Source organism: Numida meleagris, chromosome 1 (genome assembly GCF_002078875.1).
Source record: "Numida meleagris isolate 19003 breed g44 Domestic line chromosome 1, NumMel1.0, whole genome shotgun sequence".
Classification (NCBI taxonomy): Eukaryota; Metazoa; Chordata; class Aves; order Galliformes; family Numididae; genus Numida; species Numida meleagris.
The window spans coordinates 117,529,739-117,553,234 of NC_034409.1; the positions used below are offsets into that span (position 1 = coordinate 117,529,739).

The 23,496-nt window shown below is 41.3% G+C and overlaps 1 protein-coding gene across 3 annotated transcripts in view; it reads left to right on the forward strand.

The window, feature by feature from the left end:
* Positions 5,043 to 23,496, forward strand: part of RPS6KA3 (ribosomal protein S6 kinase A3) — a 72,469-nt gene continuing 54,015 nt past the window's right edge. For 2 of the 3 annotated variants that reach the window (XM_021409030.1, XM_021409038.1), the window contains exons 1-2: positions 5,043 to 5,322; positions 19,008 to 19,064. In XM_021409030.1, the coding sequence (XP_021264705.1) occupies positions 5,251 to 5,322; positions 19,008 to 19,064 (129 nt within the window). In that variant the 5' untranslated portion in view covers positions 5,043 to 5,250. Of the gene's footprint in view, positions 5,323 to 6,283; positions 7,201 to 19,007; positions 19,065 to 23,496 lie in introns of those variants that run through there. The other variant, XM_021409025.1, reaches the window with a different exon arrangement.

The window sequence follows — 23,496 nt, forward strand, 5'->3', positions numbered from 1 at the left end:
AACTTCTTTCAGCACTTTGTCTCTCTCGCTGGTGTTCGTCAGCTTTCCAGACATCAATGAAACCATGCTTTCAATATCCCAATGAGGTTAAGGAGACATTCTTTATATTTGTATCCAAAGCACAGAGCAACCAGTTCTAATTACCACTAAGCTTCCTTATTCTATTCTGGCAGGATGTATTTACACTTCCCCAATCAAGGCCTCTTCACGCTTTTGAAAACATCATTAAGGAAGACTAAGCGTGCTTAGCTGAATCTCATCTATATTAAGTGACTTACCAAATTAAACAGTCGTCTTTGTAATCTGCTAGAAACTGAACTCAGGTGTCCTGAGAGAATGAAGCTTTTCATCTGCTAGCTAAACAAACCAATCACGTTGATTTTTTTTTATTTTTTAATTTAACTCCCTGGAGGTTTTTTCTGTCCAAATTTGAACAGTAATGTCCATGTATTTTCTTGTTCACCAAATTCAAATTATATATCTCAGTACTATGGTCATAATCCTTGAAAACGAATTTCAATTTGCACCATTGGAGTGCATTTACTTTTTCATATTCTATTCATTTTAATAAGAAGATACTACACTATAATTCATACCTAATACAGTACTACACTTTCTACATGAGTGTAGAAATTGTGGTTTGTGTTACCGTAAATACTCTTTGCTTTTGTTTTCCCCCCTTTCATTTGTATTTAAAAAATGCAAGTTCGAGATTCCAAGTAGCATTCTTCTAGTAATACTAGCAAACAAACCCTGTTTTATGCTTATTAATTTGTTTGTGGGGATAGCTCTATGGTGATTAACTGACTTTGGTAAGAATTTTGCCTTAAATACTACCTGAAAACTGGGCAAAGCATTAGATACCAACAGCCACTAGCAAGCTTCCCCAGTTCTTACTGCTCACACATCAGTGTGACTTCTGTGGGGGAAAGGCTGCCAAGCCCTGTTAAATTAACATCTCCCCTTTCAGTATGGTGACATTTTAGTTAGATTTGTTAGAAGTGATATTAAAAAAAAAAAAATGGTGCACCTTGGGAAGCTCACCTAATTCATACAATGACGAGTTAACAAGATTTTTATATAACGCTGTCATTGCTGTTCCATATGCTACCCTTTTCCTAATGAACCTGATCACTTTTTCTGGTGCAATGTATGCGCAACATCTGTGTGGATGTAAAATGGTTGCAACCACTTATGCAAAGGTGAAATCAATTCCCTTTAGTCTGGTGACAGAGTTATTAGTAGTGACTGGATACAAGCAGTGACAGCTGTAAAAGGAAAGATCTGCTGCCATGGGTGAAACAATGATTTTACTTTGGTCTGAGACAGAAGGAGTGGGAAACAAGAGCTGCTGTCTTGAGGCAGAATATCTTCAGCATCATACGTCTCACTCTGAGGACAATCCAACTCTTGAGCTTAGCGGGATCTGAAGGTCAGAATGCCCCACAGCTCTCAGAGATTAACTGGTGAGTTTGTCTTCCCTATGGAGAAAATTTCCAGATGATTTTCTTGCCCTGAGGTCTGTTCTTGTAAGGTAGCTCCTATTAAAATTCTAATGCAGCTTTTTGCCTTATAAAATTTAAAAATGTGATGTCATAATACTCAAGCCCCTGAACAATGAAACAGCATACTTCTGCCTACCCTGTGTACCTCTGTGCCTGAGAAAAGGTCAGATTTCTACTGCTTGCAGCCCTCTTACATGCTAATGCATAAGATCTCTGTCCTTGTTTTTTCTGGATTCACAGATTGTTTAAAGGGGGGGCCTTTAAAAGACAAGCAGCATATAAAATTTAGAGGCATTAGCAGAAATGTGACGCTGACTCTCCTTCTCAAAAAAAAGGGTTTCAAATTCAAACGTAATTCAGAACAGGTACCTACCTATGACAGGAAAGAACTAGACAAATATGAAAGGAAGAGATTGTGGAAATTTTTATTTAGAGGAAGGAAGTCTTATCATTTAAAGAAGGATTTTTTTAACTATGTTGAGATGAAAGTTTTGGTAATATATTTTCCTGCTGTGGTTGCCACCTTTCAGCTGATCGGGCTCATTTCCCTAATAGCAAGTCTCAGGCGTATGCACTGACTGTGTAGTTGATGCAGCTACAAATTAATGAGTTTTGATGATGTAACGTGACTTATGCCTGTGAAAAAAAAATGATATCTCCAGAAGGATGCGAGGAAACTTTTATTTTTCATGGACTTTTACATGAACTCAGATACAGAAGTCCTGATTTGTGTGTCAGAGGCAACATTAGACTGCTGCAAACATTAGCTTTCTGTTCAATTTTCCAGCCACCAGTATCAGACTGAAGTGACTTGGTGCTAGCAAAACTATCAGAAGTAATCGTTCCTTGCTATTGAACTAAGTACGAAAGCTGCCAACAGCTACTGCATTATCTGTTTTCTGTTACCTTGCTCTACACTTTATATAAATAACTGGTCAGAGTTCTAAAAATTTCCCATGTTTTTGAGAGAAGCATCCTGAATTCTCTCTGACTTTTAACTCAAAATTCGATAGAGCTGTGTTTGTGTTGCTTGTTTTTTGGTTTTGTTTTCGTTTTTTTTTTAATTGATCGGGGTTTTTTTGTTTGTTTGTTTGTTTTTTTTTTTTGTATGTTGTTTGTTTGTTGAGGGTGGCAGAGAGCAAAAAAGATCCGGGGTAGTTTTTACCAAGCCCGGCTCCCCCGTCCAACTCACCACGTGGCAGCACAAGCAATTGCACCACTTCAAAAGACAGGGTGATGCAAGCGAGCAGGCAGTGAGCAAGAGGAGGGAGGGCACGGCTGCTCCTCCTGCCAGGAGCAAATGGCTTAAAGGGATCATTCAACTATGACCTTTTATTTCAGACATGGAAGTCTCTCAGTTGAAGTCTGATTCACCATGAGCAAGAGCCTGCCTGTGTCTTTATACCTCTTTGTAGATTGATATTAATGCTTACACGAATGTAAAATGGGATTTAAAAAATACCACCACGCAGAAACATAAGCAGCCTGTGTTCACCACAGTGACGTGTGCATGCACATGCATTTGTGTACACACAAACACACACGCTTTTAATTACCAACACTCATCATTCCCCCCTCCCAAATAAATAAATTAAAAAAAAATTAAAAACCTAACATTGAAAGAAGTTAAAAGTTATCAAAGATGGAAGAAAGAACCTGATCTGTAAAAACCTATAAATGCTTTGGGACAGTGGGGGATGTTGAAAACAAAGTCTCAGACATTGCTCTGAAAAACCTGGCTTCTGGAATTAGAGGTGTGACACCATACCTATCTTCAGCTGCTTGTCTCATGTTTCAGGGATTCTACCACGTCAGCCAAACCATCTGATGTTGCGGAAGGATGGGTGTTTATTACAGTGCTTAACATTTTAAGAGAAGTGTGTAAGAGTGCATACATTTCAGGATCTTGGTATATTATTGGAACAGGCTGCCCAGGGAGGTGGTGGAGTCACCATTCCAGGGGGCATTCAAGAAACATGGAGATGTGGCACTGAGGTGGGCACAGTGGTGACAGGTTAGTGGTTGGACTAGATGATCCTAGAGGCTTGAAAAGTGGCCACACAAGTACCTAATGAGGTTTAACAAAGCCAACTGCAAGGTGTTGCACTTGGGTCGAGGGAATCCCAGACACGAGTACAGGCTGGGACATTCACTTACTGAGAGTAGCCCTGGAGAGAAGGACTTTGGGTTCTGATGGACAAAAAGCTGGACAGGAGTCCAGAAGGCCACCAGTATTGTGGGCTAGCATCAAAAGAGGGCTGACATCAGGGAGAGGGAGGTGATTGTCTCTCTCTTCTCTGCTCTCATCAGGCTCTACTTGGAGTACTATGTCCAAGTCTAGGGTCCCCAGTACAGGAAAGGCGTCAAGCTTTTGGAGTGGGTCCAGAGGAAGACATGAAGATGATCAGAGGGCTGGAGAACCGCTTCTGTGAAGACAGGCTGAGGGAGCTGGGCTTGTTCAGCTTGAAGAAGAGAAGGCTGCGAGGAGACCTCATCAAGGCTTTCCAGCACTTGAAAGGAGCTCGCAAGCAGGATGGGGACTGACTTTTTACACAGGTAGATAGTGATAGGACAAGGGAAAATGACTTTAAACTGAAAGAGGGTAGATTTAGGTGAGATGTTAGGAAGAAATTCTTTATTCTGAGAGCAGTGAGGCTGTAGCACAGGCTGCCCAGAGAAGCTGCGGTGTCCCTTCCCTGGTTGGATGGGGCCCTGGGCAGCCTGAGCTGGTGGGGGGCAGCCCTGCTCACAGCAGGGGTTGGGACTCAGTGGGTTTTAAGTTCTCCTCAACCTAAGCCATTCTATGATTCTCCCTTACTCGTAGAACCTTAATGATTCTACGATACTTTGAAGTCAGCTGTTTGTGCACTAGCTAACAGCTAAGTATAAGAAAGAGTAAAATAAGTGCTCCTCTCAGAACCTGTGAGGCACTTGACAGCTCCATCTCCCGCCCCTCAGCCCGCACAGGTATAACTTTCCTGCTCCGGGCAGCTCTTACTCACGCAGCCCAACCACTACTTAAGCGGCACTGCTTTAAAAACAAATTCCTGCATCTTAATGTAGCTTTTCCCTCTTTGCCTAATGACACTGCACAGAACCACGGCTCCCTCCCTTTCCTCCCTCGCCTCCAGCTACTCCTCAGCTTACACAAACAAACTTTAAGCCTCCCCCCTGCTTCCAATTCATTTTCCTGAGCAGTGCCAGCCCTCGGCTGGGCTTTCTGACAGCCCTGTAACTCACGGCTTGGTTTAACTGCACCAAGCAACGGTACCAGAGGAGGCAAAACCAGCTCAGGTGCTGCGACGAGGACAGCAACGCAGCACTGGGCAAAGCCGCGCACTGAGGTACAAACGGTCCTCCCTCCGCTGCCCGAGGGACCCCCGCGGCCTCCCGCCAGCCCCGCAGCCCAGCGGCTGGGGGCACTAACTCTCCCGCCCCGCAGCCGCGCGCAGGCGCTGTTGAGCGGGCAGGTAAGGGCCGGGCGCCATGTTGTGAGCGGAAGCCGTGCCCGAGCGGCGGGCCGGTGGGAGGGCGGAAGCGCGGCCCCGCCTGGCAGCGGGGAGGGGGCGGGAGGAGGGACGGCGGCAGCGGGCAGCAGTCGCCGCTGGAGCTGCCGCCGTCGTTCTCATCCGGCCGGGGCGTCCCGCGGCCCCCCCGAGGGCTCGTCGTCTGCCTCGCCGCTCCTGCCCCGCCGTCGGGGGAGCGAGAAAGCGGAGCGCGGAGCTGCGGGAGCCGGGCGGGGAAGATGCCCCTGGCGCAGTTGGCGGACCCTTGGCAGAAGATGGCTGTGGAGAGCGCGGCCGAGAGCAGTACGGAGGTACGGGCAGGGTCCGGGGGGGAAACGGCGGGAGGTCGATCTCTGAGCCCGCGGGTCCCGGTGGGGCGAGGGCGAGGGCGGTCGGGGCGAGGGGCGCCGAGGGAGAGTTGTGTAAGGCGAAGACGGACGGGACCCCGCCACCGCCGCTCTCAGTTTCTCCCCGAGGGCGCTCGGGGCGGGCAGCGGAGCCTGCTGCAGCAGCGTGTCCCCGCGGGGCCCGCCCTCCCTCCCTCCGGGCGGCCCCTGCCCTCCCTCCCTCCGGGCGGCCCCTGCCCTCCCTCCCTCCGGGCGGCCCCTGCCCTCCCTCCCTCCGGGCGGCCCCTGCGCTCCGCTTCCTGCCGGGGCACTGACTCACGGCCGCGGCCGGCCGGGCACCCCCGCACCGGGGCTCGGGGCGTGTAACACGGGACCGGCCCGCACCTCCCCTTCCGCCCCCTGCCTTCCCCGGCAGGGAGTAACCTGCGGCCGAGCCGGGCGCTTTGTTCCGGCGCGGTGTCTGGTTACTGTCACGGAGAGTTTCCCTTCCCGGGGCGGCCCCGCCGTCTCCGCCCGGCGCCGGGGGCAGGAGGGCCGCGGCCTGCCCCTACCTCGCCCCGTGCCCTCGAGGCGAAGGACAGCCCCGCCGGCCGCCGCTGCCCCCCGTCCGGACGGGACGCGGTTGCGTCCGCGGTTTCGCAAGCGTTTGGGAAACCTCACGGCCGTCATACGGTGGTGTAGCTTCGTGCTCGGCGGCGTTGGTGGGGGACATCCCTGAGCTGCAGCGCCGTGCCGCTTCCTGCTGCTGACAGTGGGGACGTGTCCTGCGCTTGGCAGGCAGGGTTCGCGAGGTTGCTTTCCTCTCCCGGGATCGTGCCGATGGTTAGATTTACTCGCATCTACAGGCACGGATGCCTTCAGTTATTTTCTTTTTTTTTGTGTGTGTGTGTGTGCATTCTGGAACAGCTTTGGGTTTGGATCTCTGTAAACCGTACACCTACCCATTCAGTTGTGCTTGCTCCATGCTTCCCTTGTAGTCCGCAGCACACCCCGACCCCATCTGAAAAGAAGCGGCTTCCTCTGAAAGCACAGCTTCTGCCTGAATCTGCTCCAGCTGATAGGCAGCCAGTCTACTTCACACAGTGCTGATCTTGAACGGTATGGACTCTGGCCAACCCAGAGCTGTTACTCTCAAGGTTAGGATGTATTCCATAGGTGAGCAGAGAGAGACACTACTGTAAAGTTCCCACAACATCAGAAGCATTTGTCCTTTTGATGCTTTGTGTATTCCTGCTGCTTAAAGTGACTGCACCTCTGAGGATCAGAAGCATCCGCAGTTCTCATCTGACAGAGCAGTCTTTTAAATTCTTGCCAGTTGCCGTCAGTTCCATCACTGAGTTCTGAAGTGGTGATCTTATAAGATTTTTAATTTTTTTTAATGGAAAGTAACTGCAATAGTAGGGTAATGTTTGAAGGGAAGGTGTTAGGAGAAATTTTTCTGAAGGACCGCTTAGCGCTTAGACTAATGATTTTGAGAAAAGATCCTAACTGTTACTTTAGACTTTCATGCTTACCATATGTCTTCAATGCAGCTTGAATAATAGTAGAGTATATATACTAGAAATGTAGCAAAATAGAGTGCTTTATTTGAAATGTGTGTATGTGCATGATTGATTGTACTTTGCTACTTGCTTATGTTAGTGTACTTCAGACAGGAGTTGTTTTTAAACTACTGTCATAAACTTCTTGAAAAAAGTCTTTCACCTCTTTAAAAAAAAAAAAAAGAAGAAGAAGAAGAAAAGAAGAAAGCACTTAAACTACTGTAAACACATGTCAGTGTTTCATGAGGCACCTTAAAATTCCCTAGGACCACTAACAAAGCATGGAGTAGCAACTGATCAGGTATGCACCTTAAGACCTTATTCAAGAATAAACACTCAGGTCTAGAAAATGACCAGACTGCTCCTATAAAACTGTTTCAGATGAACAGGCTTAGAAAGATCACTTACTTAAAATGGGTTTTTAAGAGGAGATGTTTCAGTGAAAATAGATGTTTGTCAAATACGTAAACAAATGACCTAAATACTTAACTTAGACTTTCAATTTGCATGAGTTGTGTTTATCCATAGCATAGCAGTCTCCTAATTACAGACCCTATCCTGCAAGAGTATCCTTGGGCATAAACGTTTTTTCATCCTTCTGAAACCTCACTGTTATTTCAGTCATAGTTTGATAGTAGCAGTGTCTTTAGCTGTAGTAGTGAGGTAGAGAGTTTCTGTTAACATCTCAGGTTTGCTCATGCGGTTCTTGTAACACTGTTATCCACACAGAGTTATGAATTATTGAGCTTTAAATGCAGCTCAGACACTGTCTTATCACTCTAGGTTTAATATTGGATTAATTTTTTTGTTTCCAGTGAAGTCCCATATTCAGTTCTACGCTATACCAGTGAAGGAGTGATTTGCTGTGATAGGTGAACAAATTCAGTAGAAGTACAATGCCTTTAACTAGTACTAATTTGGAACATAGCTTAGTTAACCATCAGCAGCTGCTGTAACTTATGTGTACAGGACAGCAGATCTGCAGAACATGATCCTTTTTAAGAAATAATGCAAACAGGTTTTTTTAGATAAGATACGGATTTGTAGTTTTGAGAGAACGGTTGTTGCAGGATTTCTGTTCCTACAGTTACAACTAGTTCAGTGATCTACAGTGCAGCATTTTCAATGTGTAAACTTGTTGGACAAAGTACTTTAAATATATTATCTTTAATGGTGCATCTTTTGTTGTTTTTTAAATGCTTCATGTTTTAAATTAGAACAACTTGAAAGCTTATGGAACTACACTATCTTTTATTGACTCAGGGTCTGACTCAAGATCTATAACAAGCATAGGTTTGTTTTTCATGGTGAAAATGTGCCCGTTATTTCAAGCCATCTGCTTTCAAGCAAATTAAGTATTGATTTGAATTTGTATCTGGATGCCTGAATAACTACCCCGATCCTCTGATCTGTACTCCCAGCTATGCATATTAATGTTGAATGGAGCAGAACGCGTACAATTACGGCAGCCAAGTTTCGGACACCAGTACGTTGAAAGAGCTGGCTATAAGGAGAGATCATTTGCTAGGCATCCAGGGAAGCATTCATGCCGTCTATCTTTAGAAGTTTTAATTTAGGTGCTCTAAATTGGCTGCGGAGAAAGTTCAGGTTTTTCCGCTGCCCTTGATAGGGGATTTATCACCACCTATTTAGGTACCTAAATAGATGGTGTGAATTCCCTTTCTTGAATTCCTTGTTCTGTCTTCTCTATCCAGAATTATATGAACCTCGCGTGAAACAATGGGTGCTATCATTTAACAGTCACGTTGATTCTCAAAAGAACCCTATACAATGTAATTTGGAGGTTTGTAATTCAATTCTGATGTCAGTGTGACATTCTTTAAGTCAGTGTATACTTCTGGCATGGAATCTGAAGTTTATCAGATTTCTTGCCACCTGAAGCCAAGAGGTGCCGGTTGCTATCACCTCTGTGCACTCTGTTCTCGTTTGTGTAATCAGCGTTAGACCTGTGTTCCACGGTAACAAAGCTAGATTTGTAGTGACTTAGCTGGAATGCTGAAGGAGAATCACCTAAATGGGCTGTTTTGTCTGGATTTCAAAGGCTATTCATCACCTCTCCATTATAGCTAGAATTCTCAGCAGTGCCTCTACAGCACTCAGCTATCACTTGGAGGAATATCTGTAATCAGTACAGTACGGTGCATTCTGAAGTTTGGGTGGTTTTTGTTCAACTTTGTCAAACGAAATGTTCTTTCCCTGTGTTGCAAGTGGCTATGGGCAATTTAACTCTCACCTAAAGAAGTAGTATGCCCTCTATTCAGCAAAGTTCTGTGATAGAGAGACAGATAGCAGGTGTTTATATATATATATAGGTTGAAGGTTAAAAAACAGGAATATGTGTGTATATATATGTAAATATTGACTTGAAAAACATACCCTCTGCATGGAAAATGTTTTAAGTGTTGTCTTGTTTTTTTGTTGTTGTTGCGTTTTTAACCTTTCAGATTCTTAGTGGTATGGTTTTACCTGTAGAGTGTTTTTCAGTTTAACATCTTACTGAATGTGACATGGTGCTGATTCCTTGCTGTTGGTGGATAAGTGGGGGCAGGTGTTCTACTCAGCTTGCCTCAGCACCTTCACACAGCGCTGTGCGTGCTCTTTGATTGTTGGTTCCCTCGTGGAAGATTTGAGTTTGATTTCTTGAACTGTTCCATAAGCTTTCTTATGATATTGGCAGTTCTTTTCTTAAAGTTGTTTTGTTCATTAAAGTGTCTGTAGTACTTCTTGCCGCAGCTAGTCCCTAGCACACAGTAGATGTAAGCTGACAGACATGTTTAAAGGAATGTCTGCTCTCTTTGAGTTGATTGTGATCTGTCACACTAATTGTAGTTGTTTTCTATTTGAAATGCTTGACTTAGATTCATGGTGAGACATAGACTAAGGTGGGTGTTTAGTTATTTCTGTATATCAAAAACATGAGCTCTGATATATACTGATTTTGTTTTCAACTATAATTCATTGCAGTATTCCAATAGTGAAACCTTTATGCAGTTCTTCAGGCAACAGGAAAGCCTTGTAGCTGTTTGTTTCAGTCTTAGTGACTTCTGAGGGGGAATAATTTAATAAGTAAAACTGTAGAAATTAGAATCTCTTCAGGGAATTTTTGAGTTTAGACACATTAAAGTGGTTAATTATTGCAAGCGTTGTGCTATCTACTTGCATGCGTGATATCATGGTACTTATTCTCTTCTTATTCTCTGGAATAAAATAAAATTCCTCGCCCATTGGAAACAGAAGGGGAAAACGGTTCTGTTTAACAGATGGGAAATTAAGGTTCAGCATCTTAGTGGCTCCATCTAGCATAACGCATGGGATCTGTTCTAGGTCTGGGAGATGAATGCTGATTTCCAGGGGCTTACTCCAGTGGCTTAACCACAAAGTTACTGCTCCCTCATTCTTATCAGTAACAGTTACCATATGCTTCTTTTGATGCAAGGAACCCCCTGTGGTACGCCAAAGCTCCACTGAACTGTTTTTGGAGGAAATGTTCTTTTTTTTTTCTTTGAGTGAAATGACTGGATTGTGTAAAAAGAAGAATGTGTCTCCATAAAGACATTGTTATCATCTCTTTTCTCACAGAAGTGTGATGGTTCCAGGTCTGTTATTAACCTTTAATTTCAGCCATTAATTTGTTGGAACAGTTCGAAGATGTCCAGCTTGTCATAGTTTTGAAAAATGCTTTTCTTTTCCCTTCTTAAAGCCAGGCAATTTTGTTCTGAAGGCTCAAAAGTTGTTGGTTTCTTGATATAATTAGATGCATTATTTCTTACATAACAAGATTGCCAACATTAATTACTGTTAGAGCTTAAGCATGCAGGTCAATTTTTTTTTTTTTATTTTTATTTTTTACTTAATGAGGAGTCTTCCACACCAGTCAACATGTGTTCCGTAGTCATCTTCGAAATCCTATAATTTAGGAAATAGTAAAGTTGTTCCATATCTCAGCCTATCTTTTCAGTCGAGTCTATTCATGTAATCACAGAATTGCAGGAGGACCTCTAGAGATCATTGAGTCCAACCCCCTGCTAAAGCAGGTACCTGACAGCAGGTCATACAGGAAGGCATCTAAATGAGTCTTGAATATCTCCAAGGAAGGAGACTTTACAAGCTCTCTGGACAGTCTGTTCCAGGGCTCTGTCAACCTCACAGTAAGGAAGTTCTTCTGTACATTTGTGTGGAACTCAGTATGTTCCAGTTTTGGGGCATTACTCCTTGTCCTATCGCTACACAGCACTGAAAAGAGTCTGGCCTCATGCAGTTGCCTCCCACAGTTTAGATATTTATAAATATTGATTAAATCCCCTCTCAGTCTTTTCTGCCCTGGGCTGAACAGACAGAGGTCTTTCAGGCTTTCCTTGTGCTTGCTCCAGGCCCTCTATCATCTCTGTTGCCCTCCACTGGACTCTTTCTTGGAGATCCCTGTCTTTTTGGAACAGGGCAGCCCAAAACTGGACACAGCACTCCAAATGTGGCTTCACCAGGGCAGAGTAAAGGGGAAGGATCACCTCCCTCGACCTGCTGGCCACTCTCTTTTTAATTCACACCAGGATACAATTCGCCTTCTTGGCCACAAGGGCACACTGCTGGCTCGTGGCCAACCTGTTGTCCACTTGGACATCTGCAGAGCTCCTCTCCATGTGTAGGACTCTGCACTTGCCCTTGTTGAACCTCATCAGGTTTCTCTCTGCCCAACTCTCCAGTGTTCTCTGGGTCCTGTTGAATGGTAGCACAGCCGACTGGCATGTCAGCCATTCCTCCCAGCTTCATATCATCAGCAAACTTGCTGAGGGTGAACTCTATCCCACCATTCAGGGTACACTGCTAGTTACAGCCCTCCAACTAGTCTCTCTGCCACCAATCACAACCCTCTGAGCTCTGCCAGTCAGGCAGTTCTTAGCCCACTTCAGTGTCCGCTCATCTGTCCCACACTTTCTAAGCTTCATTAAAAGGATGCTGTGGGAGACAGTGTCATATGCCTTGCTGAAGTCAAGGTACACAACATCCACTGCTCTCCCCCCATCTACCCAGCCAGCAATGACATCATAGAAAACTACCAGGTTGGTCAAGCACAATTTCCCCTTGGTGAATCCATGTTGACTACTCCTGATAACCTTCTTCTCTTCCAATTGCTTTGAGATGGCATCCGGAACAAGTTGTTCCACTGAACGTTTGAGTGGCTAAATGACAAAATGAGTGGAAATAGGTAATGCTTTAGTTGACATCAACATTAAATGTCAACCTCTATCATTTATCCTGAGAAGAGATTATAAGAGACTAACTCATATGTTCTGCATTGTAAGGAATGAGAGCAGGCAGCCTTGTTGCTCATGGGGTGAGGACCTGGTGCTGCTCCCTTGTGGCTCCTCACTCCCCTTTGGAAGGAGCCCAGGCAGGCACAGGATGTTCAGTGGGCTTGAGTCTGCAACGGGTGGTGAAGTGAAGCATCACCACCTTCTCATGCAAGTACAGTCTTGGTAAGGAGACTTGGGTACTGTCAGGTGCTAGGATCACTGTTATGGTAACGTGTGCAGTGGAGAAGGAATTTCTTTTATTTTCCCATGTGTGGGAAGTGGCCTGAGTATATTGAACAATGTGATTTCTGCATGCTTAGTTCTTCCTATCTGTAGGAATTGAACAGATAGTAAAATACACAACACCTACTAAGGCTACTGAGCTTATGTGTTAAGGGTAATACTTTGCCACCCATGCAGGTAGGGAACTAAATGAAAATTCTTCAAAGCAACTGAATGTACGTGATTTGGAGCTTTTTTAGCTGCAGGTAATAGCTGACCTAGACAAAAATTCTATGATGCTATATCTTTGACATTTGAAACAGTGCCATGGCACTTGTACTGCTTGAAGCCGAGTTAATTCAGCAAATTAAACTCAGAAATAGCTGCAGGCTTCTCTTTGTGTTGTTGTTTTCTGACCTGTCTTGACACAAGGCTGGCTAAATGCCAGTGCCAAGGACGGCATAACAGTGGAGGAAGGAGGACTGCTTTTCTGTGGCAACTAGGCTGTGTTAAACTGTACTCTTATGTCATATTAGGTGAGAAGAAGGAGGCACTGGAAAGTAGATTTGACTTTGGGTTACAGTTGTCCTGGTGTCATAGCTTGAAGAAGCTTCATTTTGTATGTTCATAATAACCTGTATGTTAATGGCTTATATCTGAGGTTGCTTGTCTACAGAAAGACAAGTTTTGATGTCTTGCATCTTTTAAAAATCTGACACCTTAGTCAATACATCTTTGAAGCAAGATTATTAATTGAATTAGTAAGGGTTTTATATAAATAAATACTTATCCCTTTTACGTTTTATCTGATTTTATTTTCCTGAAAATTAAAGGAGGTTTTTGTACTTGTTTGTGCTATCTTTATATGTAAAATATATTGAATATATTCTAAGAGATAACAACTGAAGAAAATCTAAGATGATCATCCACTTCTACTACTTGCATATAATAAGCCTTAATCAGATCAGGATTTAGGTAAGTGCTTTGGATATATGTGGCTTCATAGCTGCGGAGTTAGGATATAAGTCATTAATTCAGATCCTATTAAAGCCTTATATTTTAGCTGGGCATTGGAGTAGCTTGTGAAAACTCCATTACTGAGGATTTAGAAGGAGTTAGAGATAAATGTCTTGAGTGACATTGTATGAATAGCTGATCATTCCTTGGGATAGGCTGGAAGACTTGTCAAGGGGAACGCAGTCTATTTTCAACTAGTTTTCTGTGGACCCATGATTTTTTTCCTCAGAGTAGCTCACTACTGTAGAATAGCAAATTTGAGCATTTACAGGCCAAAAACTTTTACTGTGCGTGGTTCCAGACGGCTCTGCCTTTTACTAGCAGCAAATTTGTTACAAATGTTTCACTAGGAATACTGTATTCTGTGCTGCTATGTAACAAGCCAGAAGCATTGTTACAGCTTCATTCAGTTCAAAGTTTTCATGGTTCTTGAACTGTATCAGTTAGTTGGAGTCCCTGGAAAACACCCGAGTGAGGTGCTTGGCTCTACATAAGGTCAATGTTTTTGTTGACCAAATAATAAATAATGAAGAGAGCTCTTGTACTTCTTGAAATCTTTACTTTTGTAGTCTAAACATTATTTTCAAGGTGTTTAAAGGAAATAAAAGGTTTTTATTAAATTCTGTAACTGTTGGAAACTTGTTGGGTAACTGAAAGTTTTGTTAGGAGAAAACTAGGAGTTACCTGGGAGAAACTTCAGACATTCAGGTAATTTGTTTAAATTACCATTCGAAAGCTAGTGAAACCATTATCTGTGTTAGTCATTGGCCTTTTATAAATTCTAAATACTAATTTTTATATGGTGTGATTCAGACCTCTTATTTTATCTGCTTATTTATGTACTCAGAATGTCAGTCTGCATTGATAAACAGTTCAAAACTCGTGATTTGTCCACTTGTAAACTCTGAGAATACCACACTTTTTTTTATTATATCTTAATTAGTGGGTATAGTTCTGCTAAAAGGCGCCAGTTACATGGAAAATTCGGTGGCTGTATAATATACTGAACTCCACTAATAGTATGAAAACTGGTTACTGTGTTGTACGCTCGAACCCAGTATATATCAGTAGGGTACCTTAAGATTATTTGAAGAATTGTATCAAAAACTATAATTCCTATCACTTTTACAAGGGATTTTAAAACAACTGGCAATTATACTTGGGTAGAAAAAGTTAAAATACTTGGCTGTGAGGCTTCTTAAACATCCAAAAATAATCTAGCAACAAGCTAAACACAAAACAGAGATGTTCTAGGGGAGGGAGGAGGCATAAGGCAGTGTGCAGTATTGAAGAAGCTTCATGGTCAAACCTGCATCCTTCAGGAAAAAATAAAGTGTGTTAAAGCTGCAAGAAAGAATACCAGTTCAGCGAAGTACATCTATGTTAGCAGGACTTTGATTTGCAAAGGTGATGTGAGGCTGCAGATACTAAACTAAATCTACAAACATCAAGTGAGTACTATCTATTTCAATATTGATGAAACTATCAGTAAAAATAAGAAAAAGTGAGTGTTGCAAGACACATAAATAGTTTGTTGACTTAATATTTCAGTTTATGATTTAGATGCTTATAAATAACTGGGTAACAGCAAGGATGGGTTCTTGACAGTATTATTAAAATATTCTGCACCAAGTTGCTATTGCAGATGCTGTGTCAGGTATTGTACATACAAGATTACAAGAGTCCAGTGCCGGTCAGTTCAGTGTGCTGGGTTTATTGTGTGAGTGCAGAACACTGTACCATTTTGACAGGCTTCTGAGGTGAATTTGATCTGTTGCAGCAGATGCCAAAACCATAATTTGAAAGAGGAAAGTAACGTGAGGACTACAGATCAATACATAGTTGTAGCGTAGAGTGCAGGATGTCCCCTGCTTCACAGGAAGAGTTTAATTGATTGACTGTTATGTCACAGGTTCTATAAGCTCTTACAGCTGATGCAGGTTCTCTGATATGTGTCTGCTATTAGCTTGAGCAAGGAACCTGCAGGATCTTCTTCGTGTTTCTGCCCGTGCATGTGCCTTTAGTAAAACTACTGAAACCTAACTGTCTTTAAGTATTCGTTTCTACCAACTTAGTGAAATGTGGCAATGCGTTTTAAAGTTTTTGAGAGTTTAGTTTGTTGCTAACAACATGGCTGCCACTGTAAATTGGAGTAGGAAATGGTATTTTGAGTGGCTTAGAAGAGCGTTTTATACATTACCTCCATAAGGGACACGCACCTTCATTTCTTGGTGTAATTTGACTGCTGATGTGTTGAGGGGGTAAGTAGAAGCTTTCTGTAGATGTTCTCTGTTTTTCTTATGATTCTCTTGTGCTGTCATCTGAGAATGCTTGGTACTACTGCTTTTGCCGTCCTAGTACTGGAAGTAACCACATCTTTGATCCATTCTACTTGTTTGACATCCCTACTGCAGGAGCTGTACAACTGAAAAATAATCTAGGTCTACAATCTCTATCATTTGAATTAGACCAATCTGTTCATGTAAAAGATGCATTTAGGCCTCTCTTATTTTATATTCATCAGATAATTACATCTAGTTGCAGTGTGTTACCTCACTGAGACATGTCCTTGGTTCTTGTTAAATACTACAGCAAATTTAGTCTAACAAAAGGGCTAGATGCACCTCTTAAGCATTCTGCTGATTTACTCGCTCTACAGTGGTTTAAATGTTGTCACTTCCATTATGTACTTTCTGGCTTTACATCTAAACTTATAAGATATCCGGTACGCATTGCAGACTTTCTGGATACACAACTGCTTTCTATTTAATTGCATCTCATACCAACAAACCATAAATCATATATACATATTCTTGTTTGCCTTACGTGGCTTCCACTGTTCTGAGCAGAACTGGTTCTGCCATGCAGTGATTCCTTTAGCATAATCATTGCATGGGTAGACCTGTTTAAAAAGATCTTGCTAATCCAGTGTCCTGGCTCAGATACAGTTGCATGGCATACATGCTGATGTCTTGAGTTTGTTCATCGTTCCAGTAAATGTGCTTGGAATCCATTTCTTGAATGCAAATGAAAGCAATGGAAGATTAAACAGGAAAACCAGATTGTACAAAACTGCTCATTTGTGATGCAGAAATCTGCTGTGTGTTTTGTTTGGTTGTTCTTCTTTTTGTTTTTGTTTTTCTAGTAGAATAATGTTAAAGCCAATGAAGTTAAGACTGGATGTTAAAGATTGGGGCCTTCTTAAAAAGAAAATTTGATCTCAGTCCTTTTCAAAGAGATTTCTGGAACTGTTTCATTTTTAATAGTATCATAGTTGCCTTAAAGTAGTAAAAGTGGGATCTTGAGGTTTATTATCCAGTAGATTAAGAAGAATCTGCTTCTAATGTTATTCTTCAGTGTAATTATTGCTGTAGCAGGAATCACTGTTTCTGAAAATCTGCATGTGGAGTCAGTTTAGAGCACGTGGCTTCGATACATAAATTGCCCTGTTTTAGGCCCCAGAGTTTAGCCATCATTAGCTGTCAGGACATTACAGACTCCTCCTTTCAGGCTGAAGTCAATTGTCTTACTTGTTCTGATGTTTTTTCTGCTAATTTTTTCCTACTGATGAGATATTTTGCAAGCTATCTTGTGGCGTGAATAGAGTATAGGGACGTGTAGTTAAATTCGTGTTTGCTTAAATGCATGCCGTAGATTTGAGGGAAGGGAAATTGTGACATGTAGCCTTGATAGAGGTGGTATGTGTATGAACAATATAAACAGTTAAGTTTCCTTGTGAGCAAGCTTCGTTAAAAACATTAATTTCTTAACTTAGCTGAGCTAGTATTTTTATGGTCTTCTATTTGCTAATTTGAATTGTTGTGTATCCTAAGGAAGAATAGTACAGTATCTGCTGTCAGTACTCTTAGTAAAAGATGCCAGCTACAGTGAGGGAAGGTGAGGCTTTTGGAACATCATCAAATAACTCTTAGCTGTACAATTAGAAGGTACAATGCTGACAACCCTTAACTGAGACATCTTATAAAAATGATATTCACCTCTAGTAGCCTAGCTGGTTTCTTACTAGTCCTTCTGCAGGGAAACATGCCTTCTCACCAGAAGTCTCCAGTATTTCCCTGAAGTCTGTTAATATGAGAAAACAGCACTGTTATCCTGTGTCACAGCTCTGCACTGGCAACAGAATCAGGAGCTGAGCCTTTCCCTTTGCCCCTATTTTAAGAGGGGGAAAAAAAGCCTGAGTTGTATTTGGGTGATGCATAGTTCCCATATCCTAGTCTTATCCATTAGTATCTTATACCACAAATGCAGAGGGGAAAACTTGGTAGGGAGCTTGTAATCATCTAAGATTAAACATTTGATTTGGCATAATTGAAAAATTAGAATTTCTAAGTTGTTAGAGCTTAATCTGTCCTTTCATACAAAAGAGTCTCTGCTAGACGCTTGCAAGCTGACTACACCTATCAGCTGCAGAAAATGCTAGGAAGGTTCCACCCAACAAATGTGCTGGAAAATGGAGCGGTGGGAAGGAACTTGTAGAATGAAGCTAAAATCTCTGAATGCTGCCTCGCAGCTTCCCTTAACTTTCTGACATCTAGAAAATACGTATCCATATATGCATGTAACTTTATTTTAAGTAAATTAAATTCTGCAAAAATAGACTAATTAGGACTTGAGTTCTCTAAGGAAACAATCCACTAGTACTAGAGGACACAACCATTTTTGGTAATTCTTAAAAATCTATTTTGAAAAGAATCTTAAGAGCCTGTAAAACTTTAAGAGCAAATGAATAATTAAAGACACAGGTGATACCTCTTACTGTACCATGGGAGGGATATATTTTTCCTTATTACTTGCTAGTATATACCTCTGTTGTGTAAGCAATGTTGTTGTAAGTCTGGGAAAAATGCCACTTGGATATTCACCAAGTATAGTACCACTGATGAGGAAAATAAAGCATTTGTTAACCAAGAAGGCATTTAGGCTTTTTCTTATTGTGTGACAGAATTTTGCATCAAAAACTTTGTAGAATGATCCCTAGGAAAGTTCAAAAAAAAAAAAAAAGCACTACATTGTCTATCTAATTAGCCAGCAACCGTAAACATTTATAATTTTTAACAATTATTTACTGTAGTTATAAATGTTCTTCTAGTACTCATGACAGTAAGGACTGACTTTCTACACAAGAACTTGATTTTAGAAAGAATATATGTTTGTTTTTGTGGCTTTTTGCTGCACATTCTTCATCTGATTTAGCTTTTTGCAGAAGTTGTAGTAATGAAAAATAAAGCTCTGTAGTAGTAAGACTTAAAATACAGAGTTGTTTCACATTTCTTACTGTGACTATCATCCAGTTTGATAGTACATGAGGATCAGCGTGAGAGTGGCATCATGTGCCATAGACAGACAGCAGCTTTCTTTGTCCTGACTTCCAATGATTTTTTGTTAGGTTGGTTGATTTTTTGTTTGTTCTAGAAAAGAAAAGATCTCTTGATCCTGTAGAGGAGCATGCCATCAAAGCCCATTGGCAATATGTTTATTTCTGTAGTTGGATTCAACAACTCTAGTAACTTCCTGGGTCTTTTTTCTTTTTTAACAGAATGGACAGCAAATTGTGGATGAACCTATGGGAGAAGATGATATCAACCCACAAAATGTAAGTAAATTGTAACAAAGATAGTACTATATTGTGGTGCACTGATGGCATGGAATCTATGTGCAGGTTGCCAATTATGCCTTTTTGTTTAGGTTTACTTGATGTGTGATGCAATCTAGGATCCTGATATTTTTCAGAGAGTTTTTTTCTCTTTTTCTTGTCTGGTTTGGTATCCTACTGTTTGTTCTGATGAATGTTTATACTTTCTACTCTATTTTTAATACAAGTTAGGCTTTGCTGTTGGAGGACACACAGCTGAGTACTGTAGAAATTATAATTGGACTGGGGAGTGAGAAAACTTGATAGTAAAATGTGGCTGTTTAGATCATTCCTGAACAGGAGGGGCAGTTGGGCTCCTCTTTTCGTATCACAACAAACCTTAAAACTGGTTGTTCTTTTTTTTGCTGTCTGCTTTTCCTAGTACCAGTGAGCAAAGCAATTCCATTGGCTTCTGTTAGTCTTATCAGTGCATGCATAGAAATATTTTACATCTATGAGTTCCGGAGTGTACTTTGTTAACAGTTAAGGTTTCGGTTGTGATCATGTCACAACAAATGATTCTGTCATGGTTAAATTCAACATAGATTCCATTGCAGACGCGTGTGTGCTTACTGTATGAAATCTGATTCTCTCAGGCTGCCACACACTGTAGCTTTTCCCTTCCTAGTTTGGTATGTAAAGTGTAGCAGCAGCTATCGTCTTTAGGTTTTCTGTATGGTCACGAGATTGCTTGGCAGTACCTGTCTATGCTCTTTCATTGCCAGTGTTAGTCTTCTTATTGTCCTTCTTGATCTATGTGGAACGGGAGTATTTTCGTAATAAATCGATAAATCTTACATTAAACTGTAAGATTGTTTCTATTTCCTTTCTACACAGATTATTAGGATAGTACCAAACCCAAGATGCAATGTTTTGGATTCTCTTCCTAGATGTGTCTCCTTGAAGTGCATTCAAGAATAATAAAGCTTGTCATTTGAGGCACAATGGTTTGTTAAGTCTTTTCTCTGCTGATGTGGATTCCAGTTTTGCTCTTGTGATGCTGTTCTTGCCAGTTGGAGTAGGAGACAACTTCTGTTTATTGGTTCAGAGTTAAGAAATCCATGGGCTTCATAAAAGAGGAAATACTCAAAGATTAAAGCTGTGAGTATCAATTTAGCTGGTGGCTTAAGATCCATTCCTCCCTTGGATGAGATGCTAAAAGCTGAAATGTACTTAATGGAAACTTTCATAGTGGTGAAATAGCCAAAGAAACTGAGGCTGACCTATTAATATAGATCTCGAGTGTTCACTGTAAATCAGATCTGAACAGAAGACAGCGGTTTACAGTACTTAGTTTTGAACTAACATGTTCTGAAATACTTACAGTAGCAAAGTGGTCCCTAAGTTGGAAATGGCAAATTAACACGCAAGATGCCTATCTCTCTTTTCTTCTTTCCCCATAACTTTTTTTTTAATTTCCATTATCTATGAATTAAAAAAGCCCATGCCTCATAGTCCTCTCTACTTTCAGGTTTCAGTACTCTTTCAAGGGAAGTACAAGGGTAAGGAAGGACTGTGGAAGTGCAGCTTCCATTGCTGCTGTTATGGAGAGGCGTTAACTTTTCTTAACCCAGTCTTTTTGAAAATGGGAGTGACCACTGAAGAAAAGATTGCAGTCCAGATGGTTCATCTGTAATCAATAGAAGTTAAACTTTCAATTTACAAAATTTTACAAAATAATGTGAAGATACCAGTAACTACAGGTTTCTTCATGTGATTCCTGTGACTTTCTCAGCTGTTAAGGCAACTCTAGTATTACCTGTAGTTTTGTGTCAGACAGTGCTAGCTGACCATTAGATTTTATTGATAAATGGTCCTTACCAATAAAACACAATTTTTGGAACTCCGAATGTGGTTGAAGTACGATATATCAGGGTTCATAAGGTGATATTGTACATTGTGCAGAGTAAAGAGGGAACAGTGTTTGTAGGCAACATCAGAAGGAGATCATTTGTTCCTAATATTCTGCATTGTGTTATAACTATAACTAAGACTATAGTGCTTACTTTAATTCTTATATGAACTAGAATACCTCTTTTGGGGAAAGTGTTTGGTTTTGGTTGAAAACTTGGTAACAGTAATGAATGAACTGAAATACTTATTAATATATTCTGACTGTTGCCACTGCCTGATAAAATTTTACTTACTTTGAATTTGTAGCTTCACCTTCTACCTATAAAACTTCTTTTGTGTGTCTATATGCTAAGTGGTATACTCTGTAGTATACTGGGTTTATGTAACAAGGTTTAGGTAGTGAAGGGGGTAGCCTCTGTAGGAAAAACTGTTGCCCTCATGTCAGAGCTAATTCCAGCTGGCACCAAAGCAGACCCACAGCCGCTATTGCTGAGCCTGTCAGTGATGCAGGTGGTACGTTTGTGATGACATATTTACAAACGGGTAGAAATGTTGTGCAGATATAAAGATCAGTGAAGAAGCAAGAGGAGGACGTGGTCCAGGTTCTAGAGTAGAGATTTTCCCCATGGGCTGAAAGGAATAACGGTAAAGCCCATTGTGAATCAAATTAGCAAATTGTCCTCCCTGCAGCCCATGGAGGACCATGTTGGAGCAGATACCGCCCTGCAGGCCCTGGAGAGGACCCTGCACCAGAGCAGATACGCATGCTGTGCTCCCCATGAGAAGACCCATGCTGGGGCAGTTTGTGAAGGGCTGTATTTCATGAGAGGGTCACCACAGTGGAGAAGGAGAAAAGTGTGAGGAAGGACAGGCAAAGATGAAATGTTTAAAAACTGACACAACTCCCATTCCTTCTCCCCCTATGCTGTTTGGGGGCCAGGGGAAGACATGGAGTAACGCTAAGCCTGGGAAGAAGTGGGAGTGGAGGAGAGTGGTTTTAGTTTTGTCTTTATTTCTTCTTATCCTACTGTATTTTTAACTGGCAATAAATATATCTTCCCCAGGCAGAGTGTGTTTTGCCCATGACAGCGGTTGGTGATTTCCTTGCCTTTATCTCAACTCGTGAGCTTTTTCACATCTCATTTTCTTCTCTCCTCCTGTTGAGGAAGTGAGAGCACGGCTTAGTGGGTATCAAACAATCAGCCAAGGTTAACCCACCTCAACTACCAGATTTCTCTTTCAGGCTTTGGTAACTGCAGAATTACTTACAGGTAATTTCCTGTATTTTCTTTGAACATTTTCAAATTGATGCTTTTTAGGAAAGAGCAAACTATTTAAACATAATAGTGACCACTAAAAAATATTTATCTAATATTCTTTCTGTGATACTCAAGGTATTTAAGATTGATTTAGCAGTTTAATCCCTTAGACCAGTATTTTTTTTTTGCTTTTATTTCTAGATTATGGTGAATAAATTATTATCAGTAGTGATTAAAAAAAAAAAAAACCAATAATGTTTGGTGGTTTTTTTTCCACTGCTTAGTTATAGCTAGAAGCTAGTCTTTAGCTGTCAGCTATTAAAATACTGCCTCAGTGGAGATGTGAAAGGTTCTTTGTGATTCTATCTGTTTTGGTGTAAAATGAAGACTAATTTTATATTACCACTGAAACTCATTTAAATTCTGTTTAACCTTGCATCAAAATGGAGTACTTTTGTGATTAGTGACAATTCCTGAAACTTCTCTGCTTGCAGCGGGTATGCTGAGGACAGTAGCTTGACAGGCCTGGTGTATAATTGTACACCACATCAGAAGACAAAATATACTCATGGTCGTTCAATGTGTACATGTTTGCAAGACAGAGAGTTGCCGCCATTCTGCAAAGAGAGAAGAGGGTGAAAATTTGAAAGTACTGCATCCTTTTGCTGTGTTAAGTGTTTGGATTGTATGCTGGTAGTATGCTGTCCTGGTTATATCTGGCTTTATAACTTGTCAACATTTTTTATCTGATGATGTCAGAAGTAACCTAGGTTCAGCAGGAAATAAATGGAAGAACAAATAAAAAACTGGCTAAAGTTTGACCTGGTGTGGAGACTACTGAAAGAAGGGAAGCAATTTAAAGCCTTTTACTTGCTACCTTTCTCACTCGTGTGCTGTCTGCTGTTACTTTCTTTATTTCTATATCCACAGAGATTAAGTAAATTAGTTCAGCAATTTAAATGTTTTGAGTTCTTTCCATCAAAATGCGTTCTTTACTACTTTTTAAATCTAGTTTCAATTTGGTTGTGGTTGAAATACTCTGCTAGAACTAATACAGTATCATTGCACTCTACTAGCTTAAGTATAATTACTGAAAATACAGGAATATTAGGATCCAAAAACTAGTGAAAAATCATTTTCAGTAATGCTTTGTAAGCTGCAGGAAAAGCTGACATACATTTCTGCATGATAGCTTGCTGGGACTGAAGATAACTGGTTTGGTTTTGCTGTTTTTGTGTTCTTAGTACAGTCCAGAGTGGAAGTAATTCAGGCACAAACAA